The 18,092-nt window shown below is 39.3% G+C and overlaps 1 protein-coding gene across 1 annotated transcript in view; it reads right to left on the reverse strand.

Annotated features, from left to right (window-relative positions):
* The window catches only part of Gpr158 (G protein-coupled receptor 158), a 412,097-nt gene that overhangs the window by 113,763 nt on the left and 280,242 nt on the right, over positions 1-18,092 (reverse strand). The window contains exon 5 of the mRNA XM_005386897.1: positions 17,265-17,333. Coding sequence (XP_005386954.1) covers positions 17,265-17,333 — 69 coding nt within the window. The remainder of the gene's footprint in view (positions 1-17,264; positions 17,334-18,092) is intronic.

Below are 18,092 nucleotides of genomic sequence, written 5' to 3' on the forward strand. Positions count from 1 at the left end.
CTTACTAGGAGTACCTTGGGAGTTAGGATTTTAGCATGATCTTAAGATAGTCAAAAACATTCCAACCATAGCAATCCCCAAAGCCTAGAGATAGCATTGAAAATAAATCTTAATTTGGATACTCAAGAAAGGACAGATCTCAGAGATTATACACATCAAATCATAAACATCATCTCCTTTAGGTAATTTATATCAAATATTTCTAATGCTCCAACAGTAGTGATTATTTCCACAAAATATAGCCTATTTCTCTTCTATTTCAAATTACCAACATTCAGAAATACAGCCAAAATTTTAAAATAAATATGTAATTAAAATACTATATACATTGAGGTACTTTTTTCTATAGTCTCGGAAATAATTCTGATCTTTATCTTAAAAGTCACACTGACTTTCTCTTTCAAAGAATACAGTACTAAGTGAAATGCTCCTCTCAATTACACTTCTACAGGGCTCTGGATCTTTTGAGATCTGGTTTTAATAATAAAATTCCATGTATTTTAGCCTTACATTTGTCTTCATTTGATGTTTTCTTTAAATAAGATAACTATCCTTCCAAACTGTGAATCTTCAGAGATACTATGCAGCCCCAATACTTAAGATATGATTTGCTCTGCTGATAATGTAATATTCTTATCAGCAATCATTTAAAATATATTCTTAAGTATTCTACAATGCTTTGGGATTTTTTTTTCTCAATGTCACTGAACTAAAAATCACTTTTTAGAGTATATTATGGACCTCTAATCACCCTTTTTCAGTCTATGCCATTTTTATTTATTTATTTATTTATTTATTTATTGGTTGTTATATCGCATTTAAATTATCTGTCAAACATTTCCAAATGTTTCAGACCTTCTTTTGTCATATTATTCACATATAAGACCACGAGGTAAGCCTGGAGATTAGAGTATTGATAATATGCTCATATAAATGTCTGACAATTCTGAGACTGTTTCCCAGAGACTGTTAAAATTTTCTAGATCAGATGTTGTCCTGAAATCCTGAAATCTACATTTGTTAGGGTTTTTATTAACTAAACATAACAGACTTCAGAAAAAGATAATTACTCCTGTGTCTTGGACCTGCACAAGAAAATTCAAGGTACATTTCTGTCATGGAGAGATACAAGCCATTGAATAGGAGACAGAGCACCTGCCATGTTTTGTCCATGAGCAAAGATAGTAACCTGCTAGCTGTCGCAAGGGTATTAGAAATGATCCGATACTTTTCTCTTATCAGGATTTTAAAAAGAATTCTAACTATGACATTGCTGCAGAGAACTATTTCTTATCTTTCAGTTTAGAGGATATTTATTTTTTTCCTACCCGGAATCGAGAACCTTGTGCTTGCCAGGCGGGCAGCAAGCTGCTGAGCTGTATCCCTGGCCTTTTAGCTTTTGCTTTAAACCATCTGATAGATTCTCTATCCTTGCCAGAGTCAGCATCTCCTCCCTTGAAGGCAATCTCAGGATCATTTGTGGTGTCCTTAGTCTAATGCCAAATTGTGACATTTCTGCCTCTACCTCATTCTTGGATCAGTTTCCATTTGGTCCCATTAGGAATTCTCTGCAATTGTGGTAGCTATTTCTCACTTTAGTGTACTAAATTTTTTATTAACCTCTCTGTTTATTCCAACACAATGAATTACCTAACTTGCTTTAATGAAAAAATTGGCATTCGAACAAAAATTTAAAGATGAAGTAAAGATGAAGATGAAAAAATTTAAAGATGAAGTAAAAAACCTTGGAGTCACCTTTGACTTCCTTCTTTCTTCCGTGTCTCATGTTAGCCATGGAGATGTTTGGATAAAGGAAGAAGGAGCAGCACATACTGAGGCCATAGGGTAGACTGGAGGTAGGTCAACTCCAAAAGAGGAAGATTGTCTGTATTATGGTAGAGTGAGCAAAGCAGAGTGGGGTGGTGTTTGACTGGGAGAGGTAAAGAAAGGCTCTTGTCCAACGTGTGACTGGCTTTCTTTTTTGCCTTCTTTTTAAAAATGTTATAATAAACAGTATAAAAATATATAGGAAGTTTTATTATTCTTATGCATTAACTATATTACATATTTTATATATGGCACAAGACAATTCCTGACTCTTCCTCTCTCAAAGGGGGGCAGGTTGGACCCACCAAACTGGACTTTGTATGATATTTCAGTAAAGATATGAGGGAGATGAGGAAGTAATCATGTGGATGTGGGGAGAAATGATTTCTAGGCAAAGATAATAGACAGTTCAAGGCCTTTACAGTGAAAGTATGCTTGTTCTGTTTGAGAACAGTAACAAGGTAAGCAGATCATGTAGTACTTTTACATGTCTAGGTTTTGTTTTGAATGAAATATGGAGCTATTGCAAAGTTCTAAGCAAGAGTGACACAACCTGAGTTAGGTTTTAAAGAGATTTCTAGCTGGTGTCTTGAGAACAGACTCTAAAAGCAAAGAGTAAAAATAGGGAGACTTCTTAGGTTATAGTAATAATCTAATTTTCAGTGATAATAACTCAGACCAGAGTAAGAATAGTGCCTCCAAATGGTTAGGCTCTGGAGATGTATGGATGATAGAATCAACAGCATTTCCTGATGCACTGCACATGAGACATGAGAAATAGAAGGAAATCAAGGATGTCTCCAAGGTTTTTGAACTAAGCAACTAGAAGGATGGAATTGTTATCAATTGGAACTGGATAACTTGTTGGTAGGTCAGGTTTAATGCTGGTGGTGGGAATAGGGGTTAAATTTTGGATGTATTAAGTCTGAAATGCCTGTTGGACTCCAAGGAAAGATTTTGAATAGGTAGATGTACATATAAGTCTGAAATATGGAGAGATTTGTATGCAGATTTAATTTGGGTGATGTTGACCTGCCAAAAGTATACTGAGCTCTAAAAATAAATAAGGTTACTAAGGGAAAATAAAGAGAAAATAAAAAACCCAAGAACTAAGTTACCAAAACGGAAGAGAAAGCTATTATATTCTATTTCAGGTGCTCAGTAGGAAGCACTGTTCTGGCCCTGGAATGGTAAAATTTTGTTCACTGAATTTTAGAGATGCAAATTCAAAAGAAAGTTAAGGGATTTTCCTGTAGAAACACAGTATCACCCCAATTTGACAGGTGATTTTGAGACATACCATCTTGTTGATGTACCTGAGAGGTGTACTAGCCAAAGAAGACAGCTAAAGCATGGTGAAGGAGGAAAACAAAGCATCAGATTATAAAATAGTGTGGGAATCTGTGGCTTCATATGATTTCAAAATGAAGCAATGTTTGGGCTCAGCTGACTCCTCCAACAGTTGTCCACAAGAGTCTTCATAGAATAGAACCTTGAAGGCCTACAACAATCAATAGTCAAAAAATAGAAAATCAAAACCACAGTTCACACTCACTTAGATGGCTATTTTTTAAATTGGAAAATTACAAGTACTATTTAGGATGTGAAGATAGTGGAACGCTTTACATTGCTGGTGGGAACCTAAAATTGTACAGCTGCTTTGGAAAACAGTTTGGCAGGTTCTTAAAAAGTTAAAGATGTCTAGATATCTCCCCAACACTTCATGCAGTCATAGGGACTGGCTTCTAGGGTTTTTGATTAATGCGTGGTCCAATTGTGGGATTATGGGCGTGAGTGTTACACCCACCTGAGGGTGGATAGCCTGCATACAATATAAGGGAGGGAAAGAGGCTTGCTCTCTGCTGTCCCGCCCTTTTTGCTCTTTCTACTTTTGCTATTTTCCACCTCCATGAACTGGTGCGGTCTTCTATGTGCCAGCCTGCATTGGAGCCAGCTGATTCTGGACGGAAACATTCACAAACTGTGAACTAAGTAAACCTTTCATTCTTGAATTCTAGGCATCAGATGTTTTGTTTCAGCAATGACAGAAAAGTAACTAAGACACCCATGATCCAGCAGTTCTCCTAGATGTATACCAAAAACAACAACAAAAACAACAGAAACCAAAACGCATACCTATACAACAACAGCAGCATGTAGCGAATTCCTGTAAGTTTATGTTCCTTCAGCATGCATTTTGAATATAGATCTAATGTTATCATACCAAAGTGAGGACCCAGTGACCTTCATATAGATTCCCTTTCTTTACATTTTCACACTGTGATTAATTCAGGTATCTTTCTCATACAACTGCCTCCTGGGGATCACCTCCCTATGCAACAGTTAGATAGAAACTGGATGCTTGATTCATGTCACTGGCCCTGACTACACATGGACCAGACAGAGACTCTAGCAGGGAGCTCCAAAACCTGCTCAGTCACAGTGGGACTGCACAGAAGGCACCCCGACTTGCTCTAAACCCATCAAGTAGAATTCCCAACTGGGAAACTTACTTACTCAATACTCAGTGTAACCAGCACTGCAAAATAGAGCTTTAGAAAGTTAGATTTTGATTTCTTTTACATTTTTAGTATGTGTGCTGCCGAAGTGAGCACTCAATTTCTTTTACAGATAAACAATTTCTCCAAATTTCCTATATTGTCTTAGTGTGCTCTCCCTCTCCTGTGCTCCTTACTAGAAAAGACCCTCTGTTTTCCCATCTGGTTGTTGACACTCATTGTGGGTCCAAGTCGGTTGGGGGCTGTCAGGGCATCTTCTTGTGCCTCAATCACAGAATAGTGCATTCTAGTTTCTGCCAATACAAAGAAGAGATCTTTCAAAACATGCAAGTTCCATGTGTGTGCAACCTAAAACTTAGTGTGCTGTTTCGACCCCATGTTTTTGTTCTCCCTGATACTTTTTTTCAGCTTTCTTACTCTTAAAAGTAAAGGTCTCCTTCTTTAGTAGCCACCTATCCTACCCTGTCCTGTTTTGTGCTCAAAATCTCATGTGTATACTTTTCCTTTGATAGCCTTTTGTCTCTCGACATCATTAGTGCATCTTCTCCTTAGGACCTTGTTTCTTAAGACCTCGGGGAGCCATCTTAGTCCACAATTCCACCATGTGTGACAGCCACTTTGGTTCATCTTATGAATCAGCCATGTGCTTTGGCCATGTTTCTCTGACATTTTCTTTTTAAGCTGACCTCAAGGGATACCAGGAAATCTCATCCTATAAGGTATCGACATAAGGGCTAAAACTTTCACTTTCAGGGAACATGTAGTACTTCTCCTTTCTTACCTTCCCAATCATATTACAGCCCCTCTTTCTTTCCTAACAGAAATTCAGTTAATTAAAAACATGTGCCTGAGAGCCTGAGAAGGATGAAAAAAACAGTCAGTGAAGGTCAACTCAGCTGTCTGCGAGTGTGCAATGTAAAGCTAGAGTCAATAGACAACAAACCCTGTCTTGTACTTAGAACATTCTAAGATATTTTTTCTCTTACTAAAAAGGAGGATTCTATCTCTACTGCTTTAAAGTAATCACCAGGTTTTTACTGTCAGAATAAATGTGAGTTATGCTGTTTCTCTGTGGGTTGTAAGAGATCTAAGGTAAGGTACCAGAGTCACATGCTTTGCCAGAGATGCCTGGCAGTATAATTGGGTCTCAGGGAGGATGCTCTGGGGACTTGGTGGGGCTGTGTTCTTTAGAGGGGACACCCCCTGAAGGACTCCAGACCTAGTCTCACTCTCCATAGACCCTATGATATGCCATGGAAAACATCCTGCAGATCCCAGCAACCTCACTATTAGTCTTCATCTTTAAAAATTGAGAACAATTTGATCCCAAAGGAGTCATAGTGGGCTTCAAGGGAATGGAGAATTCTAAGAGAAAAAAAAAAAGAAGTGCTGCTGCTCACTTGGCCAGAGACATGTGATAGTACAGTTCAGTCAGAGGACAATCTGGGGCCCCAATGCGTCCTTTTGCAGGAATACCCTCTGAAGGACATAGGCCTTGTGGCAGTAGCTAGGTGGAGTCGAGGTGTGGGGAGTAGATGCCACCCTTGTTCTCAACAATTTACCTTCTACTGCAGTACTGTTTGGGTTGAGAATGAACTAGTAAATGGTGACAGAGGGGCACAGAGTTGCAGTCTAAATTGCAATACTACTCTTCAGTTAGATCTTTTCTGCAAAAGGCAGGGAAAATGGTGTGAAATCCCTTATGTTCAGGTTTTTATGGCTCTTTATCTCTGTAAAGGCCCAAGAGCTGTGGTGTTTAAGGAAGTTTCCAAGGAAGAGGAAATTGATATCACTGATGGCCCTATTATCAGATGTCCACCTGTCTCTCATGAGGATATGAGTCTTTCCCTCCTGTTTAATGAAAACCACCACATTGGGAGTTCTCTTCAAATGCCTCCTTATAATGCTCAGGCCAGTCTACCAGTCTCCTCCTCATATACTTTACTCCTCAAATGTCCTCTAGCCCCACAAGACATAGTCAGAGTGGGGTTTCCTAGTTTTCCAACTCAAAGCTTGTCCTAACTCCGAGAGAGGTTCCAGGACTAGAGAGAACTACTCAAGTCCAGATTCCTTTTTCAGTGACAGATACTCAACAATGCAAAGCATAGTAAGCCAGTTTTCAGAAGATCCTGGTAGGTTTGCAGATGAGCTCCCTACACCCCAGTGACCCAGTTGTTGGACATGGTTTTCCTGTGTTCAACCATCAGGATCTAGGTGAGAATAAAAAGAGAAAGGCAGAGTGGGGAAAAGGCCAAAATTATGGCTGTCAGTGGCAATAGTTTACGCACACTTGTAATTTGGGATTTTGCAAGGGGAACAATACAGGACACATACTATATAGAATTATTTTATAGTAGTCACCCAAAGAGCCATATACAAAAAGAGTACAGAAAATCTGTCCACACACTAAAGACCAAAGAATCCAGCTGAGGGCCTGGATCCTTCGATGATATCCTGAATGAGTCCAGCTGAAGACCTAGAGCCTGTAACAATACCTCCCATGAGTCCAGCTTGAGGCCAAGAGCCCACAAAAATGTCTTACGCAGGCCTGCTTCATGGATCTATGCTGGGAAGACCCCAAGGTCAGTGGTGGAATCCAGAAAGTCTGTGCTAGGGGGATGAAGGATCTGTGTTAGTAGGCTGAGGGATCTACACTAGAGCCAGGAAGCGATGCTCAGAGTAAGAACCAGAGCTCCCCGAAAGGTTCTACAGCCATCCTCAGTGACAATAAGGTTCTGAACTCCTCTGATGATGAGAACAGCTGAGTCTATATCAGGATGGCCAGCATGACAAGCTTCTCCAAGAGACTGAATAATGCACCATCTCCAGAGCCAGGAAGTGATGCTCAAAGTAAGGACCAGAGCTCCTTCAAAGTGAACTGGTCTTTCTCAGTGACAAAGTCTCAAGCTCCTCTGATGATGAGAACAGCAGAGTCATCAGGAAAGCCAGCATGACAAGGTCCTCCAGGAGAACTAACAGCTTTCTAATAGCTTTATAATAGTTTTTCTTCTTCTCCAGTTCTACCATTTGTGCCTGGCAACAATCCTGAGGTAGGCCCTGTACACCCAGCAAGCACCACACTGGTTCAGTTCAGCTGGGCGTTACAAGTTGACCAGCATTTTTCAATCACCCCCACATACTTATGTTATCCAAGGGAAATCCAAGGTCATTCAGGTGAAGTCCCTGGTTTAAATGCAAGGAAACCAGATAGTGGCCCCTCAACTGTACCAAGCCACTGCCGGGACCCTGCTCCATATATCAGACAGCTGCTGTGCCTGGCTCATGGCACTGGAGGAATGACCGTTTCCATTCCCAGAGAGGAGTTAGGACAGCCTGACCACTTACACCCCTGCTCTGATGATAAGGACTGAAGGAACCGGATGCACTCTGCAAAGTCTCTGTTCATGGACATCTTCATCTCCTGGGAGGAACCCCAGGTGGCCCTAGATACTATGGTTAAGCAAATTTAATTCTTTATAGATACAAAAGTGGCTGACTTTGCTTTAACTTCCTTCTTTTAAACAAAGCCTCTTCTAGATCTACAGTCATAATGGGGTCGAAGGGACCCATAGTCAGAGTTTCTTCACTCCTGCTCTGACATGTCAATTTGAAGGTCAAATGTTCAATCATAAGCTTTTAATGGTCCCACTCCCTTATTAGGAGATTTACTAGTAAAATTAGACACAGTCTATCTTCCCAGGCAGGTCACTGTCATTCATTGCAAGGGACACCAAAGAGACATGTATGAAGTCTCTGGAAAATAAAAAGGCTGTAAAAAGGCAAGAAGGGCAGCCTTAGGGCCTCTTGTCCCTTGGGCTGCTGAGGACCCCATTGCTCCTCAGCCAGGGCTGGAGACCAAGGTCAGTCCTAGAGGAGGATCATCAGAGCTGCTGGGAGTGGACAGTTTTGATTTCCTGCCTCTGACTAGTGTGGTGACTGGGAACTTGGAGTTCCAAGCTAGACCAGGGCATTAAGTGGAGCCCCTGCCTCTCGGGTCCTGCTCCTAGCCTAGTCTGTTCCCCAGTAGGCACTGCCAAAGGTAGGGTACATGTGCACAGAACATGTGGTAAGCAAGTGTTGCACCCTTCTCCCTCGTGCTACACAGGCGCCCCTCGCCCCAGTGCACAGAACAGGAAAGGGCTGACCAGAGAGGGGACTGTTGTGGAAGGGAAGGAGGAGCACTGGAAGGAAGGGGTGGCCACAACCACCCATCTCAATGGAAGTCCCCTTAATCCCTTCCTATGCAGGGATTAAGGGGATAGCAGGTGGGGATCCATCCATCACCACAGTCTTGTCTTGATACAGTGTCCCACACAGTGTCAGGCAGGAAGTAGGAGGAGCTAAGAGTGGGTACTGAAGAGGAGCATCACAGGTGCAAGGCAGGAAGCTGTGCCAGACACCCAGTGCACAGACCTGATGCCCAATTCACTTGTGTCAGTGCAGGCCCAGGGTTAAATCTGCACTGGCCTATGCTATGTTCTCTGGATTGACTGACAATGCATATTTTTTTTGAAGAGCTCTATCGTTCTAAGAATATTTTTTTCTAAAAATGTTTCCAGCAGTTATTTTACTCCAAAACTAAAGTGATAAACCACTTTCAGTGAAAAAAAAAAAAAAAAAAAAAAGGCAGCTTATAGTCACTCAAGTCCCTATCCTTATTCCCAGTACCCAAGGAACCATTAAAACCGATCTTTACTCCCCTCCCCCACCAGTAAGATAACTGGGCCTTTGGACAAGGGGAAGTTGGAAAGGAGCTTTGGTGGTATTTACAAAACAAACTGGGCCTTCCTCAGGGGACACAGTGGAAAACTATAAAAATCCTTCATGATTCTTTCCACATGGGAACAGAGTCTACATGAGTAATGGTTACTTGAATTTTCATAGGACTAGGACGGGTCTGCAACGCTTGCCCACTCTGTGCATATCATAACCCAGGCCATCCCAGACTGCCTCCTTTGTTAGAACCTGTACAAAGGAGAGGGCCACACCCTAGGGTGATGGAGACCACTACAAAGTTGCTCTGAGCATGATTTAAAATTAACCAGTTGGCTTTTTATGTTTACTTGTGAGTTTGCCCAAGGCCTAGGCCTTTGTCTAGAGATGGGCAGCAGACTCATAGTAAGTGAACCTCTATGAGCGACTGGTCCCTGCTGAGGCCTGTATTGGTCTATGAAGTCGGGACACCTCAAAGGACAAGATAAGGTCACAGCTGAGGATGTTTGGCTCCAACTCCAATTAACGGAAAGGAGACTGCAGCTACAGACTCCACACCTACAATAAAGGTCAACCTAAAGAGAAGGTAGTTTTCCTAATTGATATAATTTACTACTGGGGAAAATATTTCCCAAAGTCCTGCCAAAATGCCTGTGTTTTTTGAAGTATCCCTCTCCTTTGTTTAAAAACCTAATAAATATGGGCTATCCAGAGAAGTTCTTGGTCTCAGAGAGAATCTCAGGATTCTCTCTAAGAAAATCTAAGAGATTCCCAGAGAATCTTGAATTCTGATAGAGGGTTTGGAACCTCCTGGAGCCCTACAGTCATATCACTTGTCTCATTTTTTAAGCCTTCGCCATCCACTCATTTGGGAGATTGCAGGCCTGATCAGTCTGCAATAACTAAGGGATAATATTAACATGACAATAGGGAAGACTACTAAATTAGACTTCACCCACTAGTGTGGGACATTTGAACAGATACTAATTGATGCCTTTATAGGCTGGCTGTCATGTTGCTGATCTGGCAGACTATGCTAGGATGAAAATCATTTCTACGTCTGGGGGTGAGACCCTCTGCCCACTCTAGTACAGTTTCCTTGAGCATGGAGGTCTGTGGGAGGAAGCACAACTTACACATGAAAAGAGCTGGTCTATTTACAGGTGAAAAAAGACCAATTTGCATGTGAAAGAGAATTTCCCAGTCTTCCTGTGTCTTAGGAGAGGAGAGAAAATGTTTAACTGGACTCCAATAATTTTGGTATCCTGAAGTTACTTCCACTTAAGAGAGGCACCTGAAATAGGTGAATTCACAGAGATGGCAAGTGGAAGAGAGACAGAAAGTGGACTTCTCAGTCCATTTAAAGGGAAATGAGAGTCTCCTACTCCCATACTTTTAAAGCTACCTTGTCGTGGAACTACTGTCCCCATACTATTGCATTCTCAACAGCATTTCTGTTCCACTAAATATTTCATAGTCAGATGTCTAATTTGCTGTGGTATCAATTCAAATGGATCAAAAAAACACCAAGTGAATTGCATTCTAGATCAGCTTAAAACATTAACCCTTTTATAAAATTAGGAACTTTTAAGCCTATGTTAATCACACTGGAAGTAGATCTGTCCAAAGCTGAATTGCTACCATTTTCCCCTAAAGGGTAGGAGGGCTCCTTTGAGAAAAGGCTGATTCTATGGCTGGGGGAATGAAAGGAGATAGAACATTATGTTACACTAGGAAATATGAAGGTGCTCGAAAAAATGATAGGATCATATTAAAAGGATGGTGGAGCCTGCTTGCAGGGGCTTCACTGACCAAATCTAGGATAATTTGAGCATCAACATAAATAATAATTGTGGTGGATTAAACACTTAGCTGCTTCAGCTATATTTGAATGCCTTCATTTTCCTATTCTCCCTCCCTTGCATCAGTTCTCTCCCCTTTGTCTCCTTTCTTTTAAGCTTTATGCAAGACCACAATATCCATCTGTTTTTCCTCTGCATCTGGGTAGTACATCTGCTGTAGATGGACTTTCTCTACATTAATTTTTTTAAATCCATGTTTTAGTGCTCGCTTTGGCAGCACATATACTAAAATTGGAATGATACAGAGAAGAGTAGAATGGCCCCTGTGCAAGCATGACACACAAATTCGTGAAGCATTCCACATTTAAAAAAAAAAAATCCATGTTTTAGTTTTAAGCTTTGGGGTGAAAAATGATCTCTTAACTGAATTCGATTCCATGCCACTGAAAGCAATCTGGTATTATATTAGGCTGAAACAAAATTGGTATCTTTATAGGTAAAACAGGTAGATATTACAAACTTCAAATGATGGACTGAACAACATGGTCCATCCATGATCATATGAATTTTACATTGTGTCTTAGGGTCAAAGTAATAGAGATAGTGCAATTGGGTCTGTTGAAACACTCCACTCACCACAACCTGGGTCATGCCCCGGAGCCAACTCCCCAAATCCTCATCCTAAGGCTTACCACCCAGAGGTAGAGATAGAATGCATCTGTGTCAGATCCTCCTGCGTGGTGTACAGTAACCTTTCTTCACTTGGAGCTCATGGATGTTTCATGCATGTGGACTGCATCTCATACATTCAATTATAACAGAGTGAATTATGGGAAAAAACATATGCGATACGTACAGCTGACATGACTCAGCAGCCTGTTAATCACATTGTCAGTCACGATCTGAAAGACCCAAGGCATCCTATACTCATGGCAACACTTTCAGTTCTTAAACTCAGCACATTTAGAGCTCATGCCATTTTCCTTTCTGCTAGTGTAAGTCTACTCACACTGACCATACCATTACCTAATTAAACTTCATTAAACTTTGCTGCTTTTCTCCTTACTGGGGTGTGCCATGTCCATTTCTTTGTTTATTGCACACAAGCTGTCTGGGGACTCATCACCCACTGTAATAAAACTTGATAACTTGATTCCTTCTTTCATCCTTTGTGCCTTTCATTTCCTTGGAAACCTAATGAAGAAGAGGGATGGTTAGAACACAAGACTTCCTGGCTCCCTTTTGATGCCGTTTAAACATCTCATGAACACTCTGTGAAGAGTACACAGTGGAGAACGAGGTAGACCAGGAGTCAGGAGGCTGGATGCTATTCTTGGCTTTTTCATTAATTAGCTGAGAAAAGTTGAATCATCAGTCCCTTCTCTCCACCTTTTTTCTTTCATTTCCAAAATAAAGAAATAGAACGAAGACCAAACACCTTTGTGTCTGATGTTCTCTTTCCTCTTCTTGTTCTATTATTTTACAGTTCTTGTTCATATGACCTGGTATAGGGTGGGGACAACAACCTGAAAATAAGTATCCCATTCACACATGTATTATTCTTTATGAATAGGTATATCGGTCAACAGCTCACTACTTATTAGTGACTACTACTTACTAATAACCACAGTTAGGGTTAAAAGCTTCCATTATGAACTGAAACTGGTGCTTAGTGAAAGCAAACTAACTTCTACATTTTATATTGCCAATCATTTTATGAAGTCATAGATGTCTTTTCTCTCTAATTCAATAAAAATGTACACTTCAGCTGTTTTTCATGTTTTTTTTCCTTTTATAAATAATATAAAAGTTTTTAGGTGATTGTGAATACTAATTATTTGTTCACAAATGTATAGATGCCAAATGAGACTCCTTAGAGAATCAGTAAGAAAATGTTTTTAATGCTTCAGCTCTCTGCTCCCAATTATAACAATGCTAAATTTAGTTGGATTTTGGTTTGTCCTCATCTGCACAATGATGATAATCTCTAATTTGGACTTTCCAATATAAGCATTGTTATGAAATCGTCTGCAGCCTAAGATTGCTTAGAAAAGGCAAAAATAACTTTAATTCTTGCAAATCTGAACAACAATATGCAGCATAAAAAGAATAAAAAGCTCATTGCATAACACAGTAGAACCGTGCAGATCCCCAAAACTTCCTTCCATGGAGTTATCTAGCCCTGAAAATAATTCTACTTTATTCAACTATGTATTTTTAAAGAACTGTAACACCCAGTTAAACTTACAGGAACAATTCTGCTTTAGCCTGTTCCAGTAGCTTAGAAAGTAGGCAAGATATTTAACAAAGAAGAGTATCAGTCACGTTTACACCATCAAGTGATTAGACCTTTTGGCTATACAAGGTAAACATCCCTAACCCAAAAACTAAAATGCTTTAGAACTTAGTTTTGGATTTCAGAGTATTTCAGATTTTCAATTTAGGCTGAAGATACTTGACTGGTAAAGTCAATGCAAATATTCCAAACTCCAAACAACTTCAAAATCTGAAATGCTTCAGGTCCCAGGTATTTCAGATAAGGGACATTCAAGTTGTACTTGGTTCATTTGATCACCTGAACATTTAATTCACTACTGGGCTTCCCTAAAGTAAAACTCTACCCAAAAGTTACAAATCTCTTTTCTGCAGCCCCTAAGGAGGCTAGAGCATCCTGAACCAATGGCTAGTTGTCTTCTTTGTGTCAGGAATTCTTCTTGCCTGTATTCCCATGCACACAAACATGCTCTCAAGTAGCCAAAGTGTACTATCAGCTACCAAAAGAGCACTTTCTTGCCAGGTATGGTGGTGAATGCCTATAATCCCAGAACTCAGGAGACTGTGGAAGGAGGCTTACTGTGAGTTTGAGGTTAGCCTGAGACCAAAGCCAGCCTGAATTATGAGGCGTGACCCTGTCTCAAAAACAAAAAACAAAAAACAAGCATTTTCCGATCTCTCATATAAAATGAAATTACTCTCCTTTTCAAACTTAATACTAATTTTAATCTATCTCTGGCTGTATCTTATGCTATATCCCAAATCTTAATTAAATAGTTTGATCCTTTCTGTCTTAAGAGCATGAACACTAAATTAAAAGCCAAGGTACACAACATAAAATTGAGAGCTACACATTAGTGTCTCAAAAAGTTACAAAGGAATTTACATTACAAATGATGAAATAGTTGTAAAATTAAACATTAAGTCAGCAACATAAGCCATTCTAATGTTTTGGACAGGTAGAATTTGGTAAGCTTCATTTCCTGGTTTCTTCTCCCAAGTATATTAAAATAATCAAGAAGTATTGTCTTTATATGTCTTTAATCACTCAATTCTCTCCCATCTCTCTATATTTGATATCACCATAGGTACAAATCCAGCAAATATTTGTCTTTCATACTTGAAAGGGTCTCTAATAATTGCTTTGAATATTTAGCAGCTGACAATCTTTTTAATTTTTTTTTACTTTTTTAAAGCACTTCTATTTAGCAGACTTTACAATTACATATATTATAAGCCCAAACTCATTAGTATGACCACTTGATTTGAATAAGTACAGGTCTTATAGACAATGAGAATCAACCTCTGTGTATACTGTAAAATAGTGTTAAAAAGTGTTCTGTTGTCTAATTATAGATATTACAACAAAAGAAACCAGGGTTGTGGTTCCTGGACTTGCACAAACAACCTAATCCTTGAGAGCTTCTTCAACTGTTCAGTTTATGAGACAGGCCACGTTTATATGAGAGCTGAATGAAAGTCAGAGTCGCTGAGGATCAGGAAGTGAGGGGAAAAGGCACCAGCTGAGGCTACAGAGGTAGGAAAGCAGCACACTAGATTTAACATCCAAAACCATGTGACGAGTTTCATTAAAGAATACTGAAGAGCCCCCAAGAGGTGACAGATCAGATTTGATATTTTTAAAAGACTTCTCTGGTGATTGGGTAGAAAACAGAAATAAAAAAAAGCAGAAAATCGAAGAAAAAAAATGGCAGTAATTGCTGTTCAGTTTACTGAGGTTAATTTTCAGAACAGTGAAGTCTTTCCAGATCTTTTATTACCTTTAGATGGTTCTGTGACTTGGTGAAATACCTGCCTCATAGTTGTATGGGCAAGATTAAGCATTATAATGCATAACGTGCCATTTGTATAGGCAGAATAAACACTCAGTTTTTATACTCTTGCTTGTCTTCTATTCTTAATCACTATGTGTAACTCTATGCCAAATTATAAAAAGTAAATAATATGGGTGATCTTATGGAAAAATAAAAATTAACAGTTTTAGTCTATTTGTGTTGCTATAACAAAATACCTGAGACCAGACACTTAAGAACAGAAATTTACTTTTCACAGTTCCAAAAGCCAGAAAGGCCAGGATCAAGGTTCTGGCATCTGGGAGTCTGCTGTGGGCTTTTCTAGTGAATCATGTGTGACGGAGAGTAGAGGGCAAAAGGGGCCAAACTCTCTAGCCTCCTTTACAGTTGGTTTAATTCATTGATGAGGAAGCCCTTGGAACCTAAACAACTTCCAAAAGGAACTATTATGTTAAGCACTATTATATTGAGGATCAAGTTTATGGTATAGGAGTTTAGGGGTGCAGATTTAGACTGTAGCACAGATTATACCTAAATATACTTCCATTTTAAACTGAAATGGAAAATGTGACTTAAATCCTGAACATCTAGAATTCTTGGTCTATAAATGAATAAGGGAGGAGGATTAGACAGTGAGGCAAGGCAGGGAGCAGAGTCCAAATCATGTTTGACTGTAGAGGCCGCTGTAAGGATTTGAGCTTTCATTGTAAACAAAATGGGGAACTACCTAAGGGTTTTGCAAAGAGGAGTGACATGGTCAGTCTAACTTTGGTGTTAAAACTGGCTGATATTTCAAAAATAGGTGGATTTTTGGAATCCATGGAAACATGGAAACACAAAGGCTAGTAAGAGAACATGGTAATAATCTAGATGAGATTGATCCTGGTTCATTGAAGGTGATAGCAGCCATCACAGTGGGAACTGACAGGATTCTTGCTCTATTTTGAAAGGTTTTCTGATGGATGTATGAGAAGGAAGGGTGTGAAGAATGACTCCAAGACTTTTGGTCTGAGTAAACTGAAGGGTAGAACAGTTATCAGCAGAGATTCAGAGACTACATTAGATGTGAAAATCAGTTTCTTGGCTAGGAACATGATAGGGAGTTCTGCTGGGCCTTCCTGTGGCCGTGTCAGGTAGAGTTGGGTATCAGTTGGAGCTGGGGGAGAGGTCTGGGCTGAAAATGTAAGTGCAACAGTTATTAGCATATAAATGACAGTATTTAAAACGTTGAGATTAGATGTGAGAGTGTACACTAAACAAAACTGTGAGGATAGAGTCTGAAGGACTCAAGAATCAAGGTGGAGGAGATGATCACAAAGAAAGCTGAAGTGGAACAGCACACGAGGTAAGAGGAGAAAGGTTATGATATCCTGGCAGCCCTGCCTTCTCCTCTGATTGCTACTTATCTTTCAGATCCCTGAATCTCCATATCTTCTCCCCTGATTTGGTTCGCTGTCTATCTTAAGTGTCCCACAAAATTATGCTCTTACTACTCCTTAGCATTTACACTCATCTTCCTGTAAATTATAAGCTTCTTGAGAGAAGAAATCAACTTTTGCTTACTCATAGAATAAAACTTCCAAAAATTACCCTAGTGTTGAGCACATAATAACTCCTGAACACAAGGTGGGTGAACTGATTTCGTAAAATCAGCACTTATCTTCTGATTTGAGATGGTGGTATTAGTGTCATAGTAAGTCTGCTATGGTTACTCAGGGCAACTCTACCACACATACATTTATTTCATTATGTTTATTTTCATTACATGTATTTTTCTTCATATTTGTTTTTCCACAGGGAGTTTTCCAGCTTTAATTAGTTGGTATGTCTCATAGTTTTGATTTAGGTAAAAAGGGAGGAAGGCAGAATACCAAATATGCCTTTCATATGTTACCTTAAGTATTTATTGACAAAATTGAGAAGAAAAGTATAACTTGTTCCACTTTATAAGCAGAAACAGAGCGTTAGAAATGATAAGCAAAAAAATTGATACGCAAGGGCTGGGGGTGTGGCTTAGTGGTAGAGTTCTTGTTTTGCATGCCCAGGCCCTGAATTTGATCCCCAGCACTTCCCCCTGACACACACACATAGGAAATGATAAGCGATAAGCAACTTGTTTAAGGTCAAATATATGGTAATAGGACTTAAATATCTGTAAAGTCCTTGTATGTGCATGTGTGTATAAATGAGGGCTTTGTAAAGCATGTGGTGTGTGAGTGTAAGACATACAGTATATTTATACATGTATAAAATATTCCCAAAGCAAAATAAAATACAAATGCAATTGTTTTTTAAAATATAATTATGTTACTTACAGGAAAGTACAGCAGCAGAGACCCAAAAAGGATTGTTTCCAGCAGGATAAGGCCTGATGCTCTGATGCTCTAAAAGACAAAATGAAAAATATCATTGTTAACTTACATTTGTAGCTATAGAAAAATTTATGCTCTTGTGAAATATTTCTAGACCATTAGAAAAAAAATGTCCTTTAGGAAAAATTAAGTGAATAAATAACAATTGGCTAGAGTTCAAGTGAGTAAACAACTGAAACATATACAAAGACTAGATATAAAAGTGATGGTAGACTTTGTGTTATTGCCAGGAACTTCACAGGATCTTAAGTCTCTAAAATTTTCAATCACTTAATAGTTTGAGCACCTACAAACACTACCTCAAAGATTCTCTCAATCTGAGAAATTCACATACATGGAAAATATTGTCTGTATTTTTGGGTATCAACTACAAGTGCATATTGAATGCTACACCTAAGCCATTTCACAAATGCTCATAGGAGAGTTTTTATGGATAAAACAAGCACATGCATAACGTTTGGGAGTCTCAGTGATACATCTCTCAGCATGCTAAAATATATAAGCAATTTCCCACACTCATTAATACAGCTTCACTATGTGAATATGAATCACCTTAAATAATAGAGTGTTTCACCTTGTGAACATGCTTACATGATATTCATCAGTCAAAATTAAAAAGATTAAGGCCAGGGATGTAGCTCAGTGGCATAAGCACCTGCCTGGCAAGTGCAAGGTCCTGAGTTCGATTTCCAGTACCAAAAACAAGTCTAAAAAACATTAAAAAGATTAAACTGATTTTCAAAAATTTTCCTGAATATTTAGTGTGCTAAG

This window comes from Chinchilla lanigera, unplaced genomic scaffold, assembly GCF_000276665.1.
Source record: "Chinchilla lanigera isolate Chin_1 unplaced genomic scaffold, ChiLan1.0 scaffold00028, whole genome shotgun sequence".
NCBI classification, from domain to species: Eukaryota; Metazoa; Chordata; class Mammalia; order Rodentia; family Chinchillidae; genus Chinchilla; species Chinchilla lanigera.